Genomic DNA, 26,164 nt, shown 5'->3' with positions numbered 1-26,164 from the left:
ATGAACATTGACTTCTCCAATTTCAGATAGTCCTTGCTTTCTCCCTCCTTCCCCTTCCCAGCTCTCCCACAAGCCTACTGTCTCCGCCTCTTCCTTTCTCCCCCCCCCCCCCCGACATCAGTCCGAAGAAGGGTCTCGACCGGAAACGTCGCCTATTCCTTCTCTCCAAAGATGCTGCCTCACCCGCTGAGCTTCTCTAGCATTTTTGTCTACCTTCAGCAAATTTGAATATTGTTCTCATTCAGAACAAACCTCATCAATTCACATCCAATAAATGAATAAAGTAAAACATCAGGAGGAAATTGCTAATACCTCTTCACTAGTTCCAACAAACTCTGAAGCGACATTGTTTTAATTCTTCTCCACAGTTCTTTCTATATAACTGTTTACATTTTCTGATACCTAAGATATTGATCTACCTCACTTTAGGGCTTTCGATGTCCTAACAACACAGTTTAAACTAAAACCCTAATTCTACTTTCATTCATTCAATTTAAGCCTCGTAAAAAATACCTTATAATTTTGTACATATCTATTAACATTCTCTAATTGATTGAAAAATCCACATTTTCTTCAAAATATGCTTTTCCTGCAAATTTATTTTGTGCACTTTTCATAACTTTGCCATCCACACTAAATAAAAATCCAAAATTTCTTCAAAATATGATGCTTTTTGTACAAATATCTTTGTGCACTTTCCATCAATTTGCCATCCACAATAGGAGTCAAGGAATCACCAGGAATCAGGAATCAAAGCAATCAACACTGTGTGGAGCTACTGGAGTTGGGAAAGGTCCTCAAGGAGTACTTATCTTCTGTATTTACCGACGTGCATTTCTCCTCTATATCTACCAAGGACGGAGGAACTTGGGGCAGTCAATGGAATTATCTTGAGAGCAGTCAGTGTTATGGTCAAAGCGGTGCTGAGGTGCTATCATGTATGAAAGTAGACAAATTTCCAGGGCTTGATCATATATATCCGAGGACATTGTGGGAAACCAGAGAGGAAATTGAGGGAGCCTTGGTTGAAATTTATGAGTCGTCTTTAAATACAGGAGAGGTGATGGAAGACCGGATGGTGCCAAATGTTGTGCCTTTATTTAAGAATGGCTGCAGGGAAAATGCTGGGAACTATAGGCCAGTGAGTTTAACATCTGTAGTTGGAAAGTTATTAGAGAGTATTCTGAGGGATAGTATATACAGGCATTTAGAAGGCCACGAGCTGATTAGGGACAGTCAGCAATATGGGAGGTCTTGTCTCACAAATCTGATTAAGTGTTCTATATATGGAGTTCAATAAAGCATTCAACAAGGTTCGTCACAGTTGGCAGCTCTAGAAGGTTAGATTGCATGAGATCCATGGAGAGATAGCTGAATGGATAGAAAATTGGCTTCATGGAAAGAAGCAGAGGGTGATGGCGGTAGATTGTTTCTCAGACTGGAAGCCTGAGACTGGTAGTGTTCCTCAGGGTTCAATAGAAAATAGACAATAGGTGCAGGAGTAGGCCATTAGGCCCTTCGACCCAGCACATTTAATGTGATCATGGCTGATCATCCACAATCAGTACCCTGTTCCTGCCTCCTCCCTATATCCCTGACTCCGCTATCTTTAAGAGCCCTATCAAGCTCTCTCTTCAAAGTATCCAGAGAAATGGCCTCCACCACCCTCTGAGTCAGAGAATTCCGCAGACTCACAGCTCTTAGTGTGAAAAAGTGTTTCTTCATCTCCATTCTAAATGCCCTACCCCTTATTCTTAAACTGTGGCCCCTGGTTCTGGACTCCCCCCACATCGGGAACATGTTTCCTGCCTCTAGCGTGTCCAAACCCTTAATAATCTTATATGTTTCAATAAGATCCCCTCTCATCCTTCTAAATTCCAGAGTATACAAGCCCAACCACTCCATTCTCTCAGCATAGACAGTCCCGCCATCTCTGGAATTAACCTTGTAAACCTATTCTGCACTCCCTCAATAGCAAGAATGTCCTTCTTCAAATTAGGGGACCAAAACTGCACACAATACTCCAGATGTGGTCTCACTAGAGCCCTGTACACAGCAGAAGGACCTCTTTGCTCCTATACTCAATTCCTCTTGTTATGAAGGCCAATATGCCATTCGCTTTCTTCACTGCCTGCTGTACCAGCATGCTTACTTTCATTGACCAATGAACAAGGACCCCCAGATCCCGTTGTGCTTCCCATTTTCCCAACGACACCATTTAGATAATAATTTGCCTTCCTGTTTTTGCTACCAAAGTGGATAACCGCACATTTATCAACATTAAACTGCATCTGCCATGCATCTGCCCACTCACCCAACCTGTCCAAGTCACCCTGCATTCTCATGGCATCCTCCTCACAGTTCACACTGCCACCCAGCTTTGTGTCATTTGCAAATTTGCTAATGTTAATTTGAATCCCTTCATCTAAATCATTGATGTATATTGTAAATAGCTGTGGTCCCAGCACCGAGCCTTGCGGTACACCACTAGTCACTGCCTGCCATTCTGAAAGGGACCCGTTAATCCCTACTCTTTGTTTCCTGTCTGCCAACCAATTTTCTATCCATGTCAGCACTCTACCACCAATACCATGTGCCTCAATTTTGCCCACTAATCTCCTATGTGGGAGCTTATCAAATGGTTTCTGAAAGTCCAGGTACACTACATCCACTGGCTCTCCCTTGTACATTTTCCCCAGTTACATCCTCAAAAAATGTCAGAAGATTAGTCAAGCATGATTTTCCCTTCGTAAATCCATGCTGACTCGGACCGATCCTGTTACAGCTATCCAAATGTGCCGCTATTTCATCTCTTATGATTGACAGTTTAACATGATTAACCTGAGTGCTCATTAAACAATAAGTAAAGTTACAAGTGTGTCAGACTTAACTTCTTTACACAACCCACCATCGATGTCAGGTTAACTGGTCTACAATTCCCTGTTTTCTCTCTCCCGCCTTTCTTAAAAAGTGGGATAACATTAGCTACCCTCCAATCCACAGGTACTGATCCTGAATCTATAGAACATTGGAAAATGATCACCACTGCATCCACGATTTCTTAAGAGCCACTTCCTTAAGTACCCTGGGATGCACACCACCAGCCCTGGGGATTTATCAGCCTTCAGTCCCATCAGTCTACCCAACACCATTTCTTGCCTAATGTGGATTTCCTTCAGTTACTCCGTCACCCCAGATCCTTCAGCGACTAGTACATCAGGAAGATTGTTTGATGTACTGAAGACGGATCCAAAGTACCTGTTAAACTCATCTGCCATTTCCCTGTTCCCCATAGTAAATTCACCTTTTTCAGTCTTCAAGGGTCCAACTTTGGTCATAACTATTTTTTTCCTCTTCACATACCTAAAGAAGCTTTACAATGATACCTAAAGAAGATTTACATGGATGTTGCCAGGACAAGAGGGTCTGAGCTATAGGCAGAGGTTGAGTGGGCTGGGACTCAATTCCTTGTAGCGCAGGAGGATGAGGGGTGATCTTATAGAGGTGTATAAAAGAGGAATAGATCGGATAGATGCACAGAGTCTCTTGCCCAGAGTAGATGAATCGAGGACCAGAGGACATAGGTTTAAGGTGAAGGGGAAAAGATTTAATAGGAATCTGAGGGGTAACTTTTTCACACAAAAGGTGGTGGATGTAGTTGATGCAGGGACTATCCCGCCATTTAAGAAACAGTTAGACAAGATCGGACAGGTTTGGAGGGATATGGACCAAATGCTGGCAGGTGGGACTAGTATAGCTGGGACATGTTGGTTGGAGTGGGCAAGTTGGGCCGCAGAGCCTGTTTCCACACTGGATCACTCTACGACTCTGACACTAAAGTAGAATTTCCAAAATTAGACTAATACTATGTGCAGTGTAGTTCATAATAAGTTTAAGTTTACACATCAGTAATTGCATTTTTTGCAAACAATGACTACAACTCTCACTGAGGAAGATTAACTTGGCAGGTGCAGTTGAAATATTACATGGCAGAATAATCTGCACAAAGGTCCAAAGTGACCCATTCCACTCTACACTGTTAAATAGTGTGCTGTACGATTGTTGTTCTGAAAAAATACATGCACTCTTGCACTTGAACAATTAGGGACTGGACAATATATGGGGTGACTCATAGAAACCTCAAGGAATGAGGTAGGATAGTACACATACATTTTGAAGAAAAATACAGCCTGATAACAGTTACATGAAATAAGTTTAAATGAGCCTTAAAAAAAATTTAAAAATTACCTCTCTCTTGGAACTCCTGGGGATAGCTGAAAAAGAGATAGCGTTTTTCGATAAATAAATCGGGAAACAAATATATTTCTATAATGTGAATAAATATTTATTTTTCCTGCATGCCTGTTTTCTAAATTTGGTCAAAAAGTAATTGAACTGAAACATCGATTTTGTTTCTCTCCCCATAGCTACTCCCTGAGTTTTTCAAAACATTTCCTGTTTATTTCATATTTAAACTATTTGGAGAGCTTTGCTTTATTTTCTCTTGTAATTTCATACTGGGTTGTTCTTCTCAACCAGTGGTTTCACCACATATTTTGCAAATTACTTCTCCCATTCATTAAAACTCTAAAAAAAAACACATTATACTTGCATCTGTTACCAATTTACTTGGACTAAACTGAATTCTACTTCAATTTCAAATACATCTTTTCTGCAATTGTGCAGATGGGTTTCCACGTTATAAAAACCATATTTGATAATTAAAATTACAGAAAGGCAAATTGGATAGTGTTTTTTTAATTAATTTTACAGCATATTCAAAATAACTGTGTAATAACTATTATATCTAATCATACTAAACCATGAAGGGCCCAGCAAAATTAGCTCCTATCAAATTCCCCTTCCAATTCAACAAGAAAACTCATTCTCAAAGCCTTGGGTTAATTATGACTTATTTTATATTCACAAGAACAAAAGAAAATAGCAACTTCATGTCTGTCCCACCATTCAATATAATCATGACTGATCGACCCAAACTCCTTGTGTGCCAGATTCCTATTGCCCTCAATTTCCCGATTATTCAAAAATGTATCCACCTACACTTTAAACATTTCTAATAAACCAGCCTCCGCAACTTTCTGTGCTGAGAATTCCAAACATCCACCACTGTGTGTGCAATATATTTCTATATATTTCGGTTTAAATGACCAGCCCTCTATCTTTAAGCTATGTCCCCTTATTCAAGATTCTTCCCCTGGAGAGTTTTTGAAGAACAAGATTAGTATTCACTTTTTTACACCAATACACTGTTCTTAACAACAATCTACCCATCATGTGAAACTTTATAAATAGCAGATATACCATAGATAATTTCAAGACTGAAAGTCAAAAACTTTTTTCATAATAGACACATTTTCATCGTTTTCCCACCATTTTGGACACCAAAAGTGTGACATTAAAAACTCTGCCACATTTAGTCCTGAATATTTAATTCATAAACTTCATATGGCCCCTCATACATATACTTTTTGATAATGGTCAAAGGAAATATCTTCATCTATACAGTAACATAAAGGTAATACAGTACAGTAAAGATCCTATAGTAGATTTTTTCTTGTATTGCAAGTTAATATATCAAAAACATCATGGTGTCAAAAACGCAACAACCGTTTACGATATATTTCCCGACTTTTTAAAATAAAAATAAAAATTTATTTGACATAAATTGGTCATCAAAACTAAGAAACTGAGCCAATCTTCAATTTGGCAACACACTGTCTCTTGTTTATCTTTTGTACGGACCAAGCCCGCTAACTTAATTCCTTTGTGTCAACTTCGGGTAGCTCCGCAACGACCGTTACGGAGACATTTTACTTACAAAAAAATCAGCCCAAATCAAATGATCTGACGAATCATCAGCCATCGATGTCGCTCAGATCCATAAGGTAATGTACCATTTAGATCGCATCGGTGAAAATCCTTGGCTTTCACTGGGACACCAAAACAAACGTTTTTTTTAGTGTCCACGCCAACATACGTTTGTGTGTATGATGTGTAACGCGCGTTGCGGTGTCCACTCAGATGGATGCAGTATTCTACTACATGATCAGGTAAATGAAGTAGAAATGGTGTTTGCAATTTTATTCATAAACATAGAAAGGAATAAGAAATATGTTTACTTACTGTGCCAACCAGGTGGACACCACGCAACAACCGTTACACAAAATGTATATGTGTATTCTATTGCCATTTTCAGAAACCTGCCATCAATATGCTATCTTTTCTTATATTTGTTGTTGATGCTCTGTTAGTCATGAACCCAATAAAGTGTTTGTCAACTTTTTTGAAGGAATTTGAAATTTGACCCCATTTGTCACATTTTTGGGTGCAGTATTGTAAAAAGACACATATGTTTCAAACATTACAGACCCACCCCGCAGAGCCTCTTTTGACCAGACAATTGCAGCAAATTGTGGACGCAGCCCAGACGATCCCATAAATCAAGATCCCTTCTATTGACTCCATTTATACCTCATGCTGCCTCGGCAAGGCCAGCAACTTAATCAAGGACGAGTCGCACCCTGGTCACTTTCACTCCTAGCCTCTCCCAACAGGCAAAAGATATAGGAGTGTGAAGATGCACACGTCCAGATTCAGCAACAGTTTCTTCCTAGCTGTTATCAGGCAACTGAACCATCCTACCACAACTAGAGAGCAGTCCTGAACTACTATCTACCTCATTGATGACTGTTGGACCATCTTTGATCGGACTTTACTGGCTTTGTCTTGCAATAAATGTTATTTCCTTATCATGTATCTATACACTGTGAATGGCTCTATTGGAATCATGTATTGTCTTTCCTCTAGTTGGTTAGCACGCAAAAATAGCTTTTCACTGTATCTCGGTATACTCAACAATAAACTAAACTGAACTGAACTGAACTCCCTCATCCCAGGAATTTCCTAGTGAATCTCTTTAGGACAGCCTTCAATCTATCTATATTACTAAAAGTCTGATCTTGACCGCTTTTGGCCCACTGTGCTGCGATTTCCGAGAGAACGCCGCCACCTACGGCCGTCATTTTTGGCCACCTCGATCAGAGCCTTCTGCCTTCCTGGACCAGAGTATTTTTCCCATCGATGAAAAATCAGAGAAAAATTAATGTTTTGAAAAAAATCACCATTCTCTCTGCTGCCCCTGCTGGAGGGAGGGGGAGGGACTATAAAACCAGGAAGTGGTGTGCCTCAAATCAGTCTCTGCAAGCTGGAGGGCACTCTGAGCTCTGAATGACACTGAACAAATGTCTACACAACTGTGAGTAAGTACCCTTAATGTGGTTTGAAAATGAAAATATGGTTAGTGTGAAGTAAAAAAGCACTGCCTGCAAATGGTTGTTTGGGGGGTTTGGGTTGAAGTAAAAAGGCACTCTCTCTCTCTCTCTCCCCCTATCCCTCTCTCTTTCTCTCTCCCCCCCTGTCTCTCTCCCTTTCCCTCTCTCTCTCCCCTCCTCTCTCTCCCCACCTCTCTCCCCTCCCTCTCCTCTCTCCCCCCTCTTTCCTCTCCCCCCCTCTCCTCCCCCCACTCTCCTCTCCCCCTCTCCTCTCCCCCTCTCTCCTCTCCCCCCTCTCCTCTCCCCCCTCTCCTCTGCCCCCATCTCCCCTCTCCTCTCTCCCCCTCTCCTCTCTCCTCTCCCCCCTCTCATCTCTCCTCCTCTCCTCTCTCCCCCCTCTCCTCTCTCCCCCCCTCTCCTCTCCCCCCCTCCTCTCCCCCTCTCCTCTCCCCCCCCTCTCCCTCTCCCCCGCTCCCCACTTTTTCTCGCCCCTCCATGCCCCTCCCCACCGTCTCTCCCCTCCACACCCGCTATACCCGTCCCTCCACCCCCTCCCCCTCCCTGCTCCCCACCTCTCCCCATCCCCTCACCGCACCCTCCCTCTCAGCACACACCTCATCTCCCACTCTCTCCCCCCCAATCTCCTCTCCCCACCTCTCTCTCTCCCCCCCCCCTCTCCTCTCCCACTCTCTCTCTCTCCCTCTTTATTTCCTCCTCCTCCTCCCCTCCATCCCATCCCCCACCGTCCCTCCCCTAAACCCCCCTCCCCGCCACACACCCTACCCCCTTCCTTCCACACCCCCCCTCCCCCTCCCTGCTCCCCACCTCCCCTCAGCACACCCCCTCTCTCCTCCCCCCCTCTCCCCCATCTCCTCTCCCCCCATCTCCTCTCCCCCCCCTCTCCTCTCCCACTCTCTCTCTCTCTCTCACCCCTCTTTTTCTCCTCCTCCTCCCCTCCATCCCATCCCCCACCGTCCTTCCCCTAAACCCCCCTCCCCTCCACACACCCTACCCCCTTCCCTCCACCCCCCCTCCCCCTCCCCGCTCCCCCCCTCCCCTCACCCAGCACACCCCCTCTCTCCCCCTCTCTCCCCCTCTCCTCTCCCCCCCCCCTCCTCCCTCTTGCCCCTCTCTCTGTGTCTCTGTCTCTGCCCCTTCTCTCTCTGCCCTAACTCTCTAAATGATAAAATCGAACCTGCCTCCACCACTTCCACTGGAAGCTCATTCCACACAGCTACCACTCTCTGAGTAAAGAAGTTCCTCCTCATGTTACCCCTAAACTTTTGTCCCTTAATTCTCAAATCATGTCCTCTTGTTTGAATCTTCCCTGCTCTCAATGGAAAAAGCTTATTCACGTCAACTCTGTCTATCCCTCTCATAATTTTAAAGACCTCTATCAAGTCCCCCCTTAACTTAAGTGCTGAAACCCAGGCAACATTCTATTAAATCTCCTCTGTACTCTCTCTATTTTGTTGACATCTTTCCTATAATTTGGCGACCAAAATTGGACACCATACTCCAGAATTGGCCTCACCAATGCCTTGTACAATTTTAACATTACATCCCAACTTCTATTCTCAATGCTCTGATTTATTAAAGGCCAGCCACCAAAAGCTTTCTTTACCACCCTATCTACATGAGATTCCACCTTCTATGCGCAGTTTTTCCTAGATCCCTCTGTTCAACTGCATTCCTCAATTCGCTACCATTTACCATGTACGTCCTATTTTGATTTGTCCTGCCAAGATGTAGCACCTCACACTTATCAGCTTTAAACTCCATCTGCCATCGTTCAGCCCACTCTTCCAAATGGCCTAAACCTCTCTGTAGACTTTGAAAATCTACTTCATTATCCACAACACCACCTATCTTAGTATAATCTGCATACTTACTAATCCAATTTACCACACCATCATCCAGATCATTTACGTATATGACAAACAACAGTGGACACAACACAGATCCCTGAGGCACCCCACTAGTCACCTGCCTCCAACCTGACAAACAGTTATCCATCATTACTCTCTGGTATCTCCCATTCAGCCACTGTTGAATCCATCTTGCTACTTCAATATTAATACCCAACAATTGAACCTTGTTAACCAACCTTCCATGTGGAACCTTATCAAAGGAACTTACTGAGGTCCATATAGACAACATCCACTGCTTTACCATCATCAATTTCCCTAGTAACCTCTTCAAAAAATTGAAGAAGATTAGTCAAACATGACCTTCATGGCACAAATCCATGTTGACTGTTCCTAATCAGACCCTGTTTATCCAGATGATCATACATATTATCTCTAAGTATCCTTTCCATTAATTTGCCCACCACTGACTTCAAACTAACAGGTCTATAATTGCTAGGTTTACTCTTAGACCTTTTTTAAACAATGGAACAACATGCACAGTACGCCAATCCTCCGGCACCATTCTCGTTTCTAATGACATTTGAAATATTTCTGTCATAGCCCCTGCTATTTCTACACTAACTTCCCTCAATGTCCTAGGGAATATCCTGCCAGGACCTGGAGACTTATCCACTTTTATATTTTTCAAAAGTGTCAGTACTTCCTCTTCTTTGATCCTCATAGTTTCCATAGCTACTCTACTTGTTTCCCTTACCTCACATAATTCAATATCCTTCTCCTTGGTGAATACCGAAGAAAAGAAATTGTTCAATACTCCCTATGGAATTGTTCAAACACCCTATGGAATTGTAACAAAACTTCTAAATGGCATCCCCTTTACAACTTCTGTTGGCCAGGGAATTTTTTTATTTATTTGTCATCTTAGGCAACTTAAAAATAATGTAAATGTTTACCTTGTTTTAATAATCTTAAGCTTTTTCAAAAGCGTTTCTTTTTTCTCTTTTGCCTTCTTTGTCAAGTTTTCTCCCTTTAGTATCTCGTTTATAAATATGTCAATATCTGCAAAAGAAGAAAGCATATTTATAATAAAATTTAGGAATAAGAACCCGCTCTGTGCTGAACCAACTGTGCTAGTTGGTGCCCTATTAGAAATTCAAAACGGAATTCTTGAGGATCTTCCAAGTGCCATCTTGCAAATGAGAGTCCTTATGCGCATGTGAGTGCTGACAATAAGAATTAGGTTGTTCAAGCGGGACTGGTTTCAGCGAGCTTGTGAGTAATTCATTTTCCTGGATTTAAAAATCAGTACAAAAGAACTAATCTCATATCCTTTCACTAAAGGAGAAAATGCTTGACATTAGAAATATTTTCAAAATATACTGTATGCGTCAAATTTATCAGGGGGAGAATTTACTAAATAGGTCCATTTCAAATGGAAAACAAAGGGCAAAACTCGAGTTACAGGCCAATATACTACACAAAATGTGACCCATTGGTATATATTTATCTAATGTTATTTTAGCAGAATTAAGGTCTAAGTTTCATAGAAAGTTGTTTCTCACAAACAGGTTTAAAGAAGATCTGTCACTAAATGCTCGTGTCACAATTCACGTTCAGCTAACTGCTCAACACTGAATTGTGACAATCAATCTTTAACATTCTTAAGGCACACAAAGTTTCCCTCCATTCTGACGGCTGAAATTCCGTTGCGAAAAATATGTAATTTATTACCAATGCATGCACTATATTGCTCAACTGCAATGAAACTGGCATTTTATTTTGATTAGGCTTTTGATTATGTGAAACAGATCCAAAAAGATTCTCCTTTCTGATAACATTGGGTTCTCTATGAAATTAGTGAAATGGTATAGCCTAGTTCAAAGGGCCTGCATTTCGCATAATAGGCTTAAACAACTGGTACTTCTCATTCTTGAGTAGCACAGATTTTAGTAAATTTCATATCAGCAGCATTTGATTTGGTTCAAATATAACATGTAAGAAGCAACCACAAGTGCATTGATTAACAAACATACAAATGAATTTCCCATATAATATAAAGTAAACAAGGGGGATGTTATTGGAAGAATGCTTCATCTCAGTTAATCTGGAGTCATCAAATGTTTTTATTTGAGTAATAAGAGAAACACTATTTTTGGTTTTCTACATTAACTCTAAGATTTCATCTACGATTAGGGAAGTATTTGTCCCTATCGGCGAAGATATGACTGACAGACACAATTTACTGGCTCATTTTTTCTTGTCTATTCTTTCCTGTGATGAACCTCACAAAATTTACAACTAAATTGACTGCCTCACTTAATCTTGCGCACTTACAGTAGTCACTTTCCAGTGATTCAGATGGGCAACATTCTTAGGCAGAAGATTGTTGTGTAGGTCAGATGTCAAAATTCAGCCATTTAAAACCAGATTTGTCCAAGAGTTGGATATTCCTGGAGGATTGACGAACCACTGATTCTCCTCTTTTAGAAACATAGAAAATAGGTGCTGGAGTAGGCCATTTGGCCCTGCACCGCCATTCAATATGATCATGGCTGATCATCCAACTCAGTATCCTGTACCTGCCTTCTCTCCATACCCCCTGATCCCTTTAGCCACAAGGGCCACATCTAACTCCCTCTTAAATATAGCCAATGAACTGGCCTCAACTACCTTCTGTGGCAGAGAATTCCAGAGATTCACCACTCTCTGTGTGAAAAATGTTTTCCTCATCTCGGTCCTAAAAGATTTCCCCCTTATCCTTAAACTGTGACCCCTTGTTCTGGACTTCCCCAACATCGGGAACAATCTTCCTGCATCTAGCCTGTCCAACCCCTTAAGAATTTTGTAAGTTTCTATAAGATCCCCCCTCAATCTTCTAAATTCTAGCGAGTACAAGCCGAGTCTATCCAGTCTTTCTTCATATGAAAGTCCTGACATCCCAGGATTTGCTGCTTTGTTTCATGGTCCACTTGTCTACCTTCTTCATATTTGAAGAATATGCATCAATAGTAGAATATTTGTACAAATGAGTAGATAAAATAAATATTTTTCAAATAATCATTTTAAATATATTTCCTTGGAACTTAGAAGGAGGGCACTTCAGTCCATCAAATTAAGACTGGTTCACAGAACAATATCACCTTTAATTTTCCCGAAACATATTCTCCAGATTCCCAACAACTACCCTAAAATTCGATAAACAATAGACAATTTACAGTGGCCTAATAACTATTTAACCTGCAGATCTTTGGTACCAGAGAGAAAACTAGAGCTACTGGAGGAGACACATATGATCAAAGAGAAACTATGCAAACTGCTCACAGAATATTCTAGAGGTCATAATAGAAGCTAAATAATTTGAACTATAAGGCACCAGAGCTCCAGAAATCTTCCCAGTGTTCCATCCCACTGTCAATAGTTAAAGAAAATTCAATTTTTAATGCGGTTTCTCTCTTAAAGATGCTGAAATTTTTACAGCAAATTAATTCTTAATTGTCTATGTTTTTAATCTATTTATCCATATAATTTAAAGATATAATATTTGTCTTAGGCAGTCCATTAGTGCAGAGGATGACGACCTTCCACTCCAGCTTTGTGAACTCTGATCTGGGTGAAGATTCCTTTACAGAATCCAGAGACCATTCCAAAAATGAGCTGGTGGTGCTTGGAGAGGAGGATCTCTCTATCTCTCTCTCTCTCTCTCTCTCTCTCTCTCTCTCCCCCCCCTTCTCTCTCGCTCTCTCTCTCGCAGTTAGGGACCACGGATCCCAGAGTTGATTCAGATGTTACAATTTTACAAAGGAGACTTTGAGAATGTCCTTGAACCACTTCTCCACAAAATGTCTTCAGTTGATGAAACTTGGAGTAGAATTATTCTCAGGAGTCCTGTGAATCTGGTATCAGCTATACAGACGATGTGATCTACCCTCTGGAACTTATTCAAAAGATCAAAGTTTCAAGGCTGGTTACATTATCAATGTTTTAAGTTATGTGGCAATAGGATGGGATAGATTATTGTAGGTCAATTAATATAAGTATTTATGAAGTTACTGGCAACGCATCAGCAATACATTGAAGAAAGATATTTTGCAAAGGCATGAATAACAAGTTAACAAAATGTGTGCTCGTTCTTGCCAATGCAATTTACATCAAGATTTCTACATAATCAATCAGAACATAGGAATATGAAGAAAAAAATTAACCCTAACTGCTGAATCAGACTTTCCCCATGTAATAGATTTATTACAACTTCAATTAAAATGATTATTTCACAAATTCTATTCTAAATGGAAACAACAAGATCATCCCCATCTGTGGATGTCAGGAATGTGTGGAGAGGTAATAAGTGCAATAACGCATGCAATTGTATTAATTTAGCTCTTAAGACAAAAACAATCTTACGCAGCTATTATTTGAGGAAATATAATAATTTATTTATGCAATCTAATTTGATGCACACTGAGGAAACTTAAAATAAGACCATCATCTGAATAATTGCTGGAAAGTTAAAATTCCAAATTGGATTACACTCTAATCTACAAAATGCCTGTTATAGCCAATTAATGATCATCATATATCACTTTGTTCATTAAACTTCAACAAGTCTTTTGCACAAATTTTCAAAGCAACGTCCAAGCCTGTGAAAACAATCAATTTCAATCTCAATAATTTTTGAGTGGAATTTTACATAAAACAAAAACTTACATATCTAAAATGCATCACACCTGGGTAGCAACAGCATAAACAAAGTACTGGAGTAACCCAACGGGTCAGACAGTATCTGCAGATGGAATGGGTAGGCAATGTTTCGGATTAGGACCCTTCTGGAGAAAGATCCCAATCCAAAATGTTGCATATCCATTCTCTCCACAAATGCTGGGTGACCTGCTGATTTACTCCAGCCCTCTAAATTCCAGCATCAATAGTTTCTAGTGTCTCGTTAAATACATTATACTTTCTCTGTTTTAGGTTGATTTAATATTGAAAAGAGTGTCTAGTGTTGTTTAATGCCGCCCAATTTTAGATTCATTGTGTGGGAAGATGAATAATATTGTTGGATAATTAATGACAAAACAGCTAAAAATTAGTTTAGTTTATTGTCACGTGTACTGAGGTACAGTGAATGTCCAGTCCTTGTGCACTGCCCCGAGAACCTCCTGCTGTCTGGGGCTGGGATGATTGACCAACAATTGGAATTATCCTCATTTACGTGAGGTACCACTCCAACAATTGGAATGTTTTCTGTCAATGCCTTTTGACATCAGTTTTACTTGGGCTCCACAATGCCAAACAACCAAATGCAGTCAATTTGATCTAATGTCTGGAATCTTTGGACCAATGCTAAAATAAACTCTGAAGCTGAATAGTTGCAGTGTAATCCAAACCAGAGGTTGGTGAGCAGATCATAGATGAGGAAGTACAGCTTGATAGTTCCTCAATATCACTTTTCTGTTGATTGAAGTAGACTAATTTAGTTTTAATAAACTGGGTCGGATATGTCCTGCCTTTTTGTGCTCGGCATATACCGGGCAATTTTTCACTTTGGATATATGCCAGTGCAGCATTTTATTGAGAAGTGTGTGAGAAGTGAAGCTGATTCTGGAGCATGGGTCTTCAGTATGACAGCTGGAATGTTATCTGATGCCACAGCCTTCATTGTATCTCAGCCAATTGGCTGAAAATTGGCTTTTGGGACTTACGAATGATTTGAGGAGCAATGCAGGATGGGTCATCCATTCAGCACGACAAATTATATATTGTGGCACCAGCTTCAGCTTGGTCTTTTGCATTCGCATGGTAGGCCCTGCCATAATTATGGATTGGTGTGTTTGTGCAATCTTCTCTACTTTTAGTTATTTAATTTTCTACCTCGATTGATGACTAAATGTGGCAGAACTGCAAAGATGTAGCTCTGCCTATCACATGTAACCTGAAAATAGGAATTCAATGACAATAGACAATAGGTGCAGGAGTAGGCCGTTCGGCTCTTCGAGCCAGCACCGCCATTCAATGTGATCACGGTTGATCATCCCCAATCGGTAACCCGTTCATGCCTTCTCCCCATATCCCCTGACTCCGCTGTTTTTAATAGCCCTATCTAGCTCTGTCTTGAAAACATCCAGAGAACCTGCCTCCACCACCCTCTGAGGCAGAGAATTCCACAGACTCACCACTCTCTGTGAGAAAAAGTGTTTCCTCGTCTCCGTTCTAAATGGCTTACTCCTTATTCTTAAACTGTGGCCCCTGGTTCTGGACTCCCCCAACATCGTGAACATGTTTCCTGCCTCCAGTGTGTCCAAACCCTTAACAATACACAAGACAATGAAAATGGCCCATGGGTGTATCTGGGAGTTCGTCTCTGCACAAGTCATGTGCCAGTCACTTCTACAAATACTGTTAAGAGACAGATGTCACAATCATGCTGCCTATCCCAGACACAACCTGGTACTATGATCTCTTCCCCAATGGAGAAACCAAATACAGATTGAATGATTAAACAGCAGAGCACTTATTTTATAAACACATGAGGGGGAAAAGTGCAACTAGAGAGAGAGTGGGACCTCTCAGAAATCAAAGCGGTCACCTCTGTATCTACCGAGGAGAAAGAAAGTAGGACAGAGGAAATTGAAGCAGTCACTGGAAGTGTATTGAGAGCAGTCAGAGTTACTGTCGAGGAAGTATTGAAGTACTAAAGGAGCTGCACGTCACGAAATGGAACTAAGCCATGTCGCAGAGACAAAGCGACAGCACCATAAGGAGAGAGAGAAGGGGGCTCGACGACTACCAACCACCACCAGTCTCCAGTGCCCACGTTGCACCAAGGTGTGTGGATCACGGATCGACCTCTACAGACATCTGCAGACCCACAAGTAGACGACCCTATGGAGAGGACAGTCATACTCGTTTTGAGTGACCGCCGATGATGATGACTGAAGGTACTGTCGTGTTTGAAGGTAAACAAATCTCCAGGGCCTGATCTGATATCCGAGGACATTGTGGGATACTAGAGAGGGAATTGCAGGAGCCCTAGTTCAAATTTACAAGTCGTCTTTAAATACCGGAATGCCGGAAGACTGGAGGGTGGCAAATGTTGTACCTCTTTCAAGAAGGGCTGCAGGGAAAATGCTGGGAACTATAGACCAGTGAGCCTAACATCTGTTGGGAAGTTACTGGAGAGTATTCTGAGGGATAGGATATACAGGCATTTGGATGGGCAAGGGCTGATTAAGGATAGTCAGCATGGTTTTGTATGTCGTGTCTCACAAATCTGATTGATTTTTTTGAAGACGTGACCAAAAAGGTTGAGGAGCGTAGATGTTGTGTGCATGGAATTCAGTAAGGCATTCAACAAGATTCCGCATGGTAGGTTGCTCTGGAAGGTTAGATCGCATGGGATTCAAGTAGAGATAGCTGAATGGATAGCAAATTGGCTGCATGAAAGGAAGCAGAGGGTGATGGTGGAAGGTTGCTTCTCAGGCTGGATGCCTGCGACTAGTGGTGTGCCTCAGGGTTTGGCGGTGGGCCTGTTACTGTTTGTCATCTACATCAAAGATTTGGATGAGTACATACAGGCAAAGATTAGCAAGTTTGTTGAAGATACAAAAGTTAGTGGTTTTGCAGATAGTGAAGATGCTTGTGAACGATTGCAGCAGGAACTGGATCGATTGTCCAGGTGGGCAGAGGAATGGTTGATGGGATTTAATACAGAGAAGTGAGAGGTGTTACATTTTGGGACATCGAACAAGGGCAGAACCGACACAGTAAGCATCTGGGTAATGTTGTAGAGCGGAGGGATCTAGGAGTACAGGTGCATGGTTCCTTGAAGGTCGAGTCGCAGGTAGATAAGGTGGTCAAAAAGGTTTTTGGCACTTTGGCCTTCATCAATCAGAGTAGTGCGTGTAGAAGTTAAGAGGTTGTGTTGCAGTTGTACAAGACGTTGGTGAGACTGCATTTAGAATATTGTGTTCAGTTCTAGGCACCATGTTATAGGAACGATAATGTTAAGCTTGAAAGGGTTCAGAAGAGATTTACGAGGATGTTGCCAGGACTAGAAGGTGTGAGCTATAGGGAGGTTGAGTAGGCTGGTTCTCTATTTCATGGAGCGCAGAAGGATTAGGGGGGTTCTTATAGGGGTGTATAAAATCATGAGAGGTATAGATTGGGTAGATGCCGATCGATTGCCCAGAGTAGGGGAATCGAGGACCAGAGGACATAGGTACAAGGTGAAGGGGAAAAGATATAATAGGAAACTGAGGGGTCACTTTTTCACACAAGCTGCCAGAAGAAGTAGTTGAGGCTGGGACCATCCCATCGTTTAAGAAACACTTAGACAGGTACATGGATAGGGCAGGTTTAAAGGGATATGGACCAAGCACAGGCAAGTGGGACTAGTGTAGCTGGGACATTGTTGGCCGGTGTGGGCAAGTTGGGCTGAAGGGCCTGTTTTCGCACTGTATCACTATGACTGACTCTAAGTGACAATGAGCTTCCCCATCCCACCCCCATTCACTCATTTGTGGCCTCCAGCTTAGTTTTAGTTTAGTTTAGAGACACAGTGCGGAAACAGACCCTTCGGCCCATCAAGTCCGCACCGACCAGCGATCCCTGCACATTTACCCTACACACACTTGGGACAAGTTTATATTTATAACCAAGCAAATTAACCTACAAACCTGTACATCTTTGGACTGTAGGAGGAAACAGAAGATCTTGGGAAAAACCCTCACAGGTCACAGGGAGAATGTACAAACTCCATACAGACAAGCACCCGTAGTCAGGATCGAACCCGGGTCTCTGGTGTTGTAAGACAGTAGCTCTACAACGAAGCCACTGTGCCGCCCAACAAAAAGGCCTGTCATAAGCTTGAGGACTGCATCTTATCTTCTGTCCTGATGTGTTACAGCCTTGCACACTCAAAACAACTTTCTTTAACTTCAGGAATTCATTGTTCATTTCTGTCTGTAGAATTGTCATAATTTTAGTTCATTGGGGGTAGAGTGCTGACATGGATAGAAAATTGGTTGGCAGACAGGAAATAAAGAGTAGGGATTAACGGGTCCCTTTCAGAATGGTAGGCAGTGACTAGTGGGGTAGGGCAAGGCTCAGTGCTGGGACCGCAGCTATTTACAATATAAATCAATGGCATCAATGATTTAGATGAAGGGATTCAAAGTAACATAAGCAAATTTGCAGATGACACAAAGCTGGGTGGCAGTGTGAACTGTGAGGAGGATAATGAGAATGCAGGGTGACTTGGACAGGTTGGGTGAGTGGGCAAATGCGTGGCAGATGCAGTTTAATGTGGATAAATGTGAGGTTATCCACTTTGGTAGCAATAACAGGAAGGCAGAATATTATCTAAATGTGTCAAGTTGGGAAATGGGGAAGTACAAACGGATCTGGGGGTCCTTGTACATCAGTCAATAATATAAGCATGCAGGTACAGCAAGCAGTGAATAAGCATGCAGGTACAGTAGGCAGTGAAGAAAGAGAATGGCATGTTTGCCTTCATAATAAGAGGAGTTGAGTATAGAAGTAAAGAGGTCCTACTGCAGTTGTACAGGGCCCTAGTGAGACCACACCTGGAGTATTGTGTGCAGTTTTGAGGAAGGACATTCTTGCTATTGAGGAAGTACAGCGTAGGTTTACAAGGTTAATTCCTGGGATGGGGATTGTCATATGCTGAGAGAATGGAGCAGCTGGACTTGTATACTCTGGAAATTAGGATGAGAGGGGATCTTATTGAAACATATACGATCATTAAGGGTTTGGACATGTTAGAGGCAGGAAACATGTTCCCGATGTTGGGGGAGTCCAGAACCAGGGGCCACAGTTTAAGAATAAGGGCAAGTCATTTAGAACGGAGATGAGGAAACACTTTTTCACACAGAGAGTTGTGTCTGTGGAATTCTCTGCCTCTGAGGGCGGTGGAGGCTGGTTCTCTGGATACTTTCAAGAGAGAGCTAGATAGGGCTTTTAAAGATAGCGGTCAGAGGATATGCGGAGAAGGCAGGAACGGGGTACTGATTAGGAATGATCAGTCATGATCACATTGAATGGCGGTGCTGGCTCGAAGGGCCGAATGGCCTACTCCTGCACCTATTGTCCATTGTCTATTTCAATCTTACTACTAACATTGTCGGGTCTGTGGGGCATGTCTCAAAACATTGTTATTTATAACACATAGTGTGGATTAAAAAAAAATGTAATGGCCATCTAACTGTCACTTTACATTAGTTGGTTTCACTCTATCAGTAAAATTCTATTTATTCTAAATATCTCTTGCTTCTGAAAAGAAACTTGTGTTCTCTATTTTTCTAGCTCTGACATGTCTCTATCCACTGATGCGCCCTGGCCTCCTGTGTGTTCACAATATTCTCAGATTTTATATCAGATTTCCAGGGAATTTTTTTATTTTCATTCCCATCGGAACGCAACCAGCTGGATGGTACCACCAAGTCATAGCATGGGACAATTAGGTTTACATGGGTACATTTCCTTTCTATTTTTTGTGCTTCTTTCAAGTGTTATTCAGCATGGATTAACACCAATTTATCTGCTGGGGGACACAATAGATGGTTTGATCTAAAGCAACAAAATATTATGGGGACTTGAGCCACATTTTAAGACTCCAAAGAGTGCTCCCTCCCATCTGTATACATTTTAATGCCTTTGCTTGGTCCATCTTGTCAGTAGGATGGTATATTCCCAAGGATTGTGGAGGAGTAGTCTAAACGTTGCAACATATGTTTAGAAACATAGAAAAAAGGTGCAGGAGGAGGCCATTCGGCCCTTCGAGCCATTCATTGTGATCATGGCTGATCGTCCCCTATCAATAACCCGTGCCTGCCTTCTCCCCATATCCCTTGACTCCACTAGCCCCTAGAGCTCTATCTAACTCTCTCTTAAATCCATCCAGCGATTTGGCCTCCACTGCCATCTGTGGCAGGGAATTCCATAAATTCACAACTTTCTGGGTGAAAACGTTTTTTTCTCACCTCAGTTTGTGCATCAAGCTCTTGCCTGATGGTCAGCTCTCCCAATTTAGGCAATTTCCCTAGACTTTGTGAAGAATGCAAACTGAATAATTTGTGTTATATAAAGCATGATATTCAAACATGGATAGTTTATAGAAATTACTATTAAATTAATGACATCATGTATGCACATTATCTTCAGCAAACCTTTTGTGTTGCTTATTCTAAACGTGCATGTTTCACCAACACAAACAAAGGAAGTAATATTAACAAGGTCCCATGAAAGTACAAAGTATGTATCTACTTTCTTCAATAAATATTTGGATTTTCATATTTCAAGAGTTTTTGCAATTATCTCCGATTTTTTGTGTTAACAGCACTGAGCGTTTAATTGTTTAGTTGGCGATGGGGATGGTGAGGGGAATACAAAGCATCGTGGCTGGCGCATAATAATATGTATGAGAAATAGAAGAGTTCCTTATTATTCTTCCAAGATGGCGCGGCCGGGTCCAGTCGCCATCGTGGTAGCTGCGCGGAAACTGTGCGTATTTTTAACTTGCATGTTCTTTTAAAATTTATTTCTAAGTACTAACTTTCTAGCACTAACAACGTATGACAGGGAAACTCTCTTAAAACTAAACTTTAGCTTAACCGGAGACTATTTAAACACTGTACTCACCGATCCAGCGTGGCCAGCAGGGATCAACAGAGCGTGCCGCGGCAACAACAATGGGAGCGAGGCTCCAAGGAAAACCCGGAGAAAACATTGGGGTAAGCGGGGTGGGGGGGATTCGGAATAGGCTGAGAGCCCAAGCCTTCCGTCCACCTCTGCCCAGCATTCTCTGGCGAACGTCCAGTCCCTGGAGATTCCAGCGTGACATAAGGGACTGCAACATCCTCTGCCTGACCGAGACATGGCTGACCTTACTGGTGCAGAATCAGGTAATCTGCCCAACCGAGTCCTTCACTGTTTACCGTGCTGACAGAACAGAAGAATCTGGGCAATCCAAGGGTGGAGGAGTCTGCTTCATAACCAATAATAACTGGTACAACTCTGGAAATATTCAGACGCTTTCTCGTTACTGCTCGCCGGACCTGGAGCATCTGATGATCCCATGCCGTCCATTCTACCTTCCCTGCGAGTTCGGCTCAGTGATCGTCACAGCCATCTACATCCCACCGCATGTGGACACCGATGTGGCACTATCGGCCCTACACGATGTGCTATGTCAACACCAAAACAAGAACCCGGATGCGGCTATGGTGGTGGCTGGAGATTTTAATAAATCAAATCTCAAAAAGGTCATGCCTAACTTCACGTGTGCCACCAGGGGGGAAAGAACCTTGGACCTCTGCTATACGCCGTTCCGGAAGGGCTACAAGGCCGTTTCACTCCCTCGTTTTGGAAAATCTGACCACGCTGCCATTTTCCTGCCGCCGGAGTATAAAAAAGGATAGTACGGGAAGCGGCAGTGACGAGGGACGTAAAGCGGTGGTCCGACCAGTCAGAGACCATGCTGCAAGATGCACTGAGCGATGTCGACTGGAATATGTTCCATGCAAGCTCCAGTGACGTCAGTGAGTTCGCGGAAGCAGTCACGGACTTCATTGCAACAATAGCTGACGCAGGCCATGGACGAAAAAGTCACATGGACTGAGCTCTGGCAGGCTGAACCACAGCGCATCAAGTTCCTGGTCCAGGCAGTGTATGATGTCCTGCCCAGCCCATCGAACCTCTTCATCTGGGGCAAAGCGGAATCTCCAGATTGCCCGCAATGCTCAGGCAAGGGGACGTTGGAACACATCCTGAGCTGTTGCCCAAAGGCTCTTGGGCAGGGCCGGTACACATGGCGTCACGACCAGGTTCTCAAACCCATTGCAGAAGCCATCAGCATGGGAATCAGCAGCTGCAGACGGGAACGCCCCTCCACCCAGATGATCACCTTCGTGAAGGCCGGAATGCAGCTGCCGAGAACCACAGCAGCCAGGAATCTGTCAGGAATCCTGGCAACTGCGCAGGACTGGCAGCTTTCCGTAGACCTGGTGAAACAGCTGAAGTTCCCACAGCACATTGCCACGACCACCCAGAGGCCAGATATCCTCCTGGTCTCAGAGGCGACCAAAAGCATCGTCTTGTTGGAACTGACAGTGCCGTGGGAGGACCGTCTGGAGGAGGCCCACGAGAGGAAGATGGCCAAATATGAAGAGCTGGTCATAGACTGCCACAAGCAGGGCTGGAATGCAAGGTGTATGCTCATCGAGGTTGGCTGCAGAGGTTTTGCAGGGCAATCGCTCTACAAAGCCTCGAGTGCACTGGGCATCAACGGAGTGGCAAGGAGAAGGGCCATAAAGAACACCACAGAGGCAGCGGAGAAGGCCTCGAGATGGCTCTGGATCAGGAGAGGAGGTCCATGGGGAGGAGCGAATGCCACCTGAACACGTCGTGGTCTGATCAACCAAGGCTGGGTCGCCTGGGTGAGGGTGTCTGATGTTGAAAGACCCGAAACACACAATGACCCCAGGTTACATCACTGATGATGTGTTCAGGAGCATCTATTGATGTATTTGTATCACGTGTCAGGGGGGAAAGAACCTTGGACCACTGCTATACGCCGTTCCAGAAGGGCTACAAGGCCGTTTTACTCCCTCCTTTTGGAAAATCTGACCACGCTGCCATTTTCCTGCCGCCGGAGTTTAAACAAAGGATAGTACGGGAAGCGGCAGTGATGAGGGACGTAAAGCGGTGGTCCGACCAGTCAGAGGCTATGCTGCAAGATGCACTGAGCGATGTCAACTGGAATATGTTCCATGCAAGTTCCAGTGACATCAGTGAATTCGAGGAAGCGGTCACGGACTTCATTGCAACAATAGCTGATAACATCGTCCCCACGGTAAGGGTTAGCATCTTTCCTAATCAAAAACCCTGGGTGGACAGGTCCATTGGTGTTGCCTTGAATGCCCGCAATGCTGCTTACAACACTGGCCTGGCATCCGGAAATATGGACCTCTACAAGGTAGAGTCCTACCGACTGCGAAGGGCGGTGAAGGATACAAAAAGGAGGTACAGGGACAAGATGGAGTCACAGTTGGAGCAGCAGGACACCAGACGCCTTTGGCAGGGGCTACGGACTATAACTAACTACCGGAGCAGCTCCCCCTCAACCGGAAGTGCCGGCACCTCGCTAGCTGATGACCTGAACTCTTTCTACGCACGATTTGAGACGGGCAACATCACCCCGGGCATGCCGGTTAACAACATCACCGCCCACGCGCTGGCTAGCAAGGCTGGAGGGAGGTCCTCCGCTGGGGATGGATACATATTCTCGTTGTCCGAGCATGACGTGAGGAGGGCTCTGACACGTGTGAACACGAGGAAAGCTGGAGGCCCAGATGGCATATCTGGGCGAGTACTTAAGTCTTGTGCTACTCAGCGAGCTCCGGTGCTCACTACAATATACAACCTCTCCCTGGCCAAGTCCGTGGTCCCTGCCTGCTTCAAAAGGTCCATCATTGTACCTGTACCAAAGAATGCCTCTCCAGCTTGTTTGAATGACTACCGACCCGTGGCCCTCACCTCGGTCGTCATGAAATGCTTCGAGAGGCTGGTCAAGAACCACATCTGCACCTTCCTCCCTCGCAACATGGACCCGCTACAGTTCACATACCGTCTGAACAGATCCACGGACGATACGGTCTCCCAGGTTCTGCACACCGCTCTCTCTCACCTTGACAGCCAGAAGGGGGGCTACGTGAGGATGCTGTTCATTGACCAGTTCAGTCTTCAACACGATAGTCCCCACCAGACTTGCTGAGAAGCTGCTGGAATTGGGGCACAACACCCCCCTGTGTGCCAGGGTCCTGGACTTTCTCAACACAGGATCCCCCCAGGGTAGCGTCCTCAGCCCCCTACTGTACTCCCTGTACACACATGACTGTGTTGCTAGGTTCGGCTCCAACTCTATAATCAAGTTTGCTGATGACACTGTGGTGGTGGGCCTGATCTCCGATAACGATGAGAAGGCCTACCGGGAAGAGGTGGCTGATCTGGCACTCAGATGTCAGGACAACAGCCTCCTCTTGAATGTCAAAAAAACTAAGGAGCTGATCGTGGACTTTAGGTGGGCACAACATCCGAGGACGTACACACCACTGAAGATAAATGGGGATACTGTGGATAGGGTGAGCTGCTTTAAATACCTGGGAGTCCAAATCTCAGAGGATCTGACATGGACATCACACGCTGCCACACTGGTGAGTAAGGCAAAGCAGCGCCTTTACCACCTCAGGCAGCTGAGGAAATTCAGAGTCTCTCTGAGGATCCTCCAGTGCTTCTACTCAGCGGCTGTAGAAAGCATCTTGTCCGGAAACATCACAATCTGGTTTGGGAACTGCTCTACCCAAGACAAGAGAGCTCTGCAGAGAGTAGTGTGCTCGGCCAAACGCACTATGGGAACTACACTCGCCCCCCTGCAAGAACTATACATCAGAAGGTGCAGTTCCAGAGCCGGCAACATTATGGGGGACGCCTTCCACCCCAGCAAGACTGTTCCAGCTGCTACGGTCAGGCAAACGCCTCCGCTGTCATGCTGTGAAAACAGAGAGGATGAGAAGGAGTTTCTTCCCAGAGGCCATTAGGCCTGTAAACTCTTATCTCACCAGGGACTAACTTACTGTGTCAATTTACTGTTGTGTGGTGTCTTTATAAAATTGCTGTTTTTTTTCTCACAAATATGTAATTACTGATTCTGTTCTATTCTGTTCTGTAGGGGGTTTTTTTTTTTGCACAATCCACAAGCATTGCCACTTTTCATTTCACTGCACATCTCGTATGCGTATGTGACAAATAAACTTGACTTGACTTGACTAAAAACAATGGAAGAACTCAATCAGTCAAGCTGCATTATTGGAAAGAACAAACAGTTCTGAGGAAGGGTTGCCGAACTGATTATATTTTAGATTTCAACGTCTGCAGTTTTATTTGCTTCCAGAGTTCATTATTACATTCCACAAGTTTCAAGGAAAATAGAAGAACTTTTAAGATCGTATACATCTTGTTTATTTGACTTGTGCGTTTGAGGAATTTATATACAATAAAAAATAATCAAACATGTCACAGTTGAGCGGGGTTAGGAACAGTGAGTGGGCTTCAGCTGGTAAAACGCACACAGTAGGTTGACCACCCGAGCGGTACAGGTGATGGGGAGTGCAGAGATCAGCACGCTAAGCAACCCCGACTCCGCTGAATAATCCTCGCTAAACATTTGCCACCTGTCTATTCGTGGCAACGAATGAAAAATCCGTATTGCCGGGGGGGACAAGATCCAAGTCTACACTGGGGTTAAGCTGTTGCAAGAGGGGACCCTCTGCGATATTAACTTCTCCAAACATCGCTGCAACTTCCTCTTCTCACTTTCCCCAATACAAGCGAGTTCTAATAAACGTGTGTTTACCTATAGAAGAAACTATCGAATCGACTGAAAGCTAGAGGGGACGTGGTCGCGGTCAGGTTGCGAGGTTTTATGTTTTACCTGTAATCAGGCTCTTTATGTCCTCGGGGATTTGCTGCATCTTCGCTCGCTCGCTCGCCCGCCTTCCCTTCCCTTCGGTGTCACCGGACAGTGCTCGCTCCACGCGGAAGTAAGTACCGCTCCCAACGGCTGCCGAGAGCGCGAGCGAGCGCGCACGCACCGCCGGCCGGCCGGGAGCGTGGACACACGTCGCCGACGTCACTGTCAACGTGCCTGATTAGACCCGAAGTGGTCGCCGCCCTCCCTCCCTCCATCTAAGATTATAGAGCTAGGATCTTTGCCCTCCCTCCATCGCCTTCGGTCCGGGTCAGAGGCACAAAATGCTGGAGTAACTCAGCGGGACAGGCAGCATCTCTGCAGAGAAGGAATGAGTGACGTTTCGAGCCGAGACTCCCCTCTGTCTATCTTCAGCAAGGCATTTGACAAGGTTCCGCATGGTAGGCTGCTCTGGGAGGTTAGATCGCTTGGGATCCAGGGAGAGATAACCGACTGGATGG

General features: G+C 43.9%; 1 protein-coding gene across 2 annotated transcripts in view; it reads right to left on the bottom strand.

The window, feature by feature from the left end:
* Nucleotides 1-25,814, bottom strand: part of skap2 (src kinase associated phosphoprotein 2) — a 254,169-nt gene extending 228,355 nt beyond the window's left edge. For both annotated transcript variants that reach the window (XM_033047701.1, XM_033047707.1), the window contains exons 1-3: nucleotides 25,668-25,814; nucleotides 10,117-10,222; nucleotides 4,249-4,274 (exon numbers count right to left, since the gene is read on the bottom strand). In XM_033047701.1, the coding sequence (XP_032903592.1) occupies nucleotides 4,249-4,274; nucleotides 10,117-10,222; nucleotides 25,668-25,707 (172 nt within the window). In that variant the 5' untranslated portion in view covers nucleotides 25,708-25,814. The remainder of the gene's footprint in view (nucleotides 1-4,248; nucleotides 4,275-10,116; nucleotides 10,223-25,667) is intronic.
* Nucleotides 25,815-26,164: the final 350 nt, after the last annotated feature.

Source organism: Amblyraja radiata, chromosome 2 (genome assembly GCF_010909765.2).
Source record: "Amblyraja radiata isolate CabotCenter1 chromosome 2, sAmbRad1.1.pri, whole genome shotgun sequence".
NCBI classification, from domain to species: domain Eukaryota; kingdom Metazoa; phylum Chordata; class Chondrichthyes; order Rajiformes; family Rajidae; genus Amblyraja; species Amblyraja radiata.
Note: the sequence above shows the minus strand (reverse complement) of the source record. Positions and strands in the feature narration are given on the sequence as shown.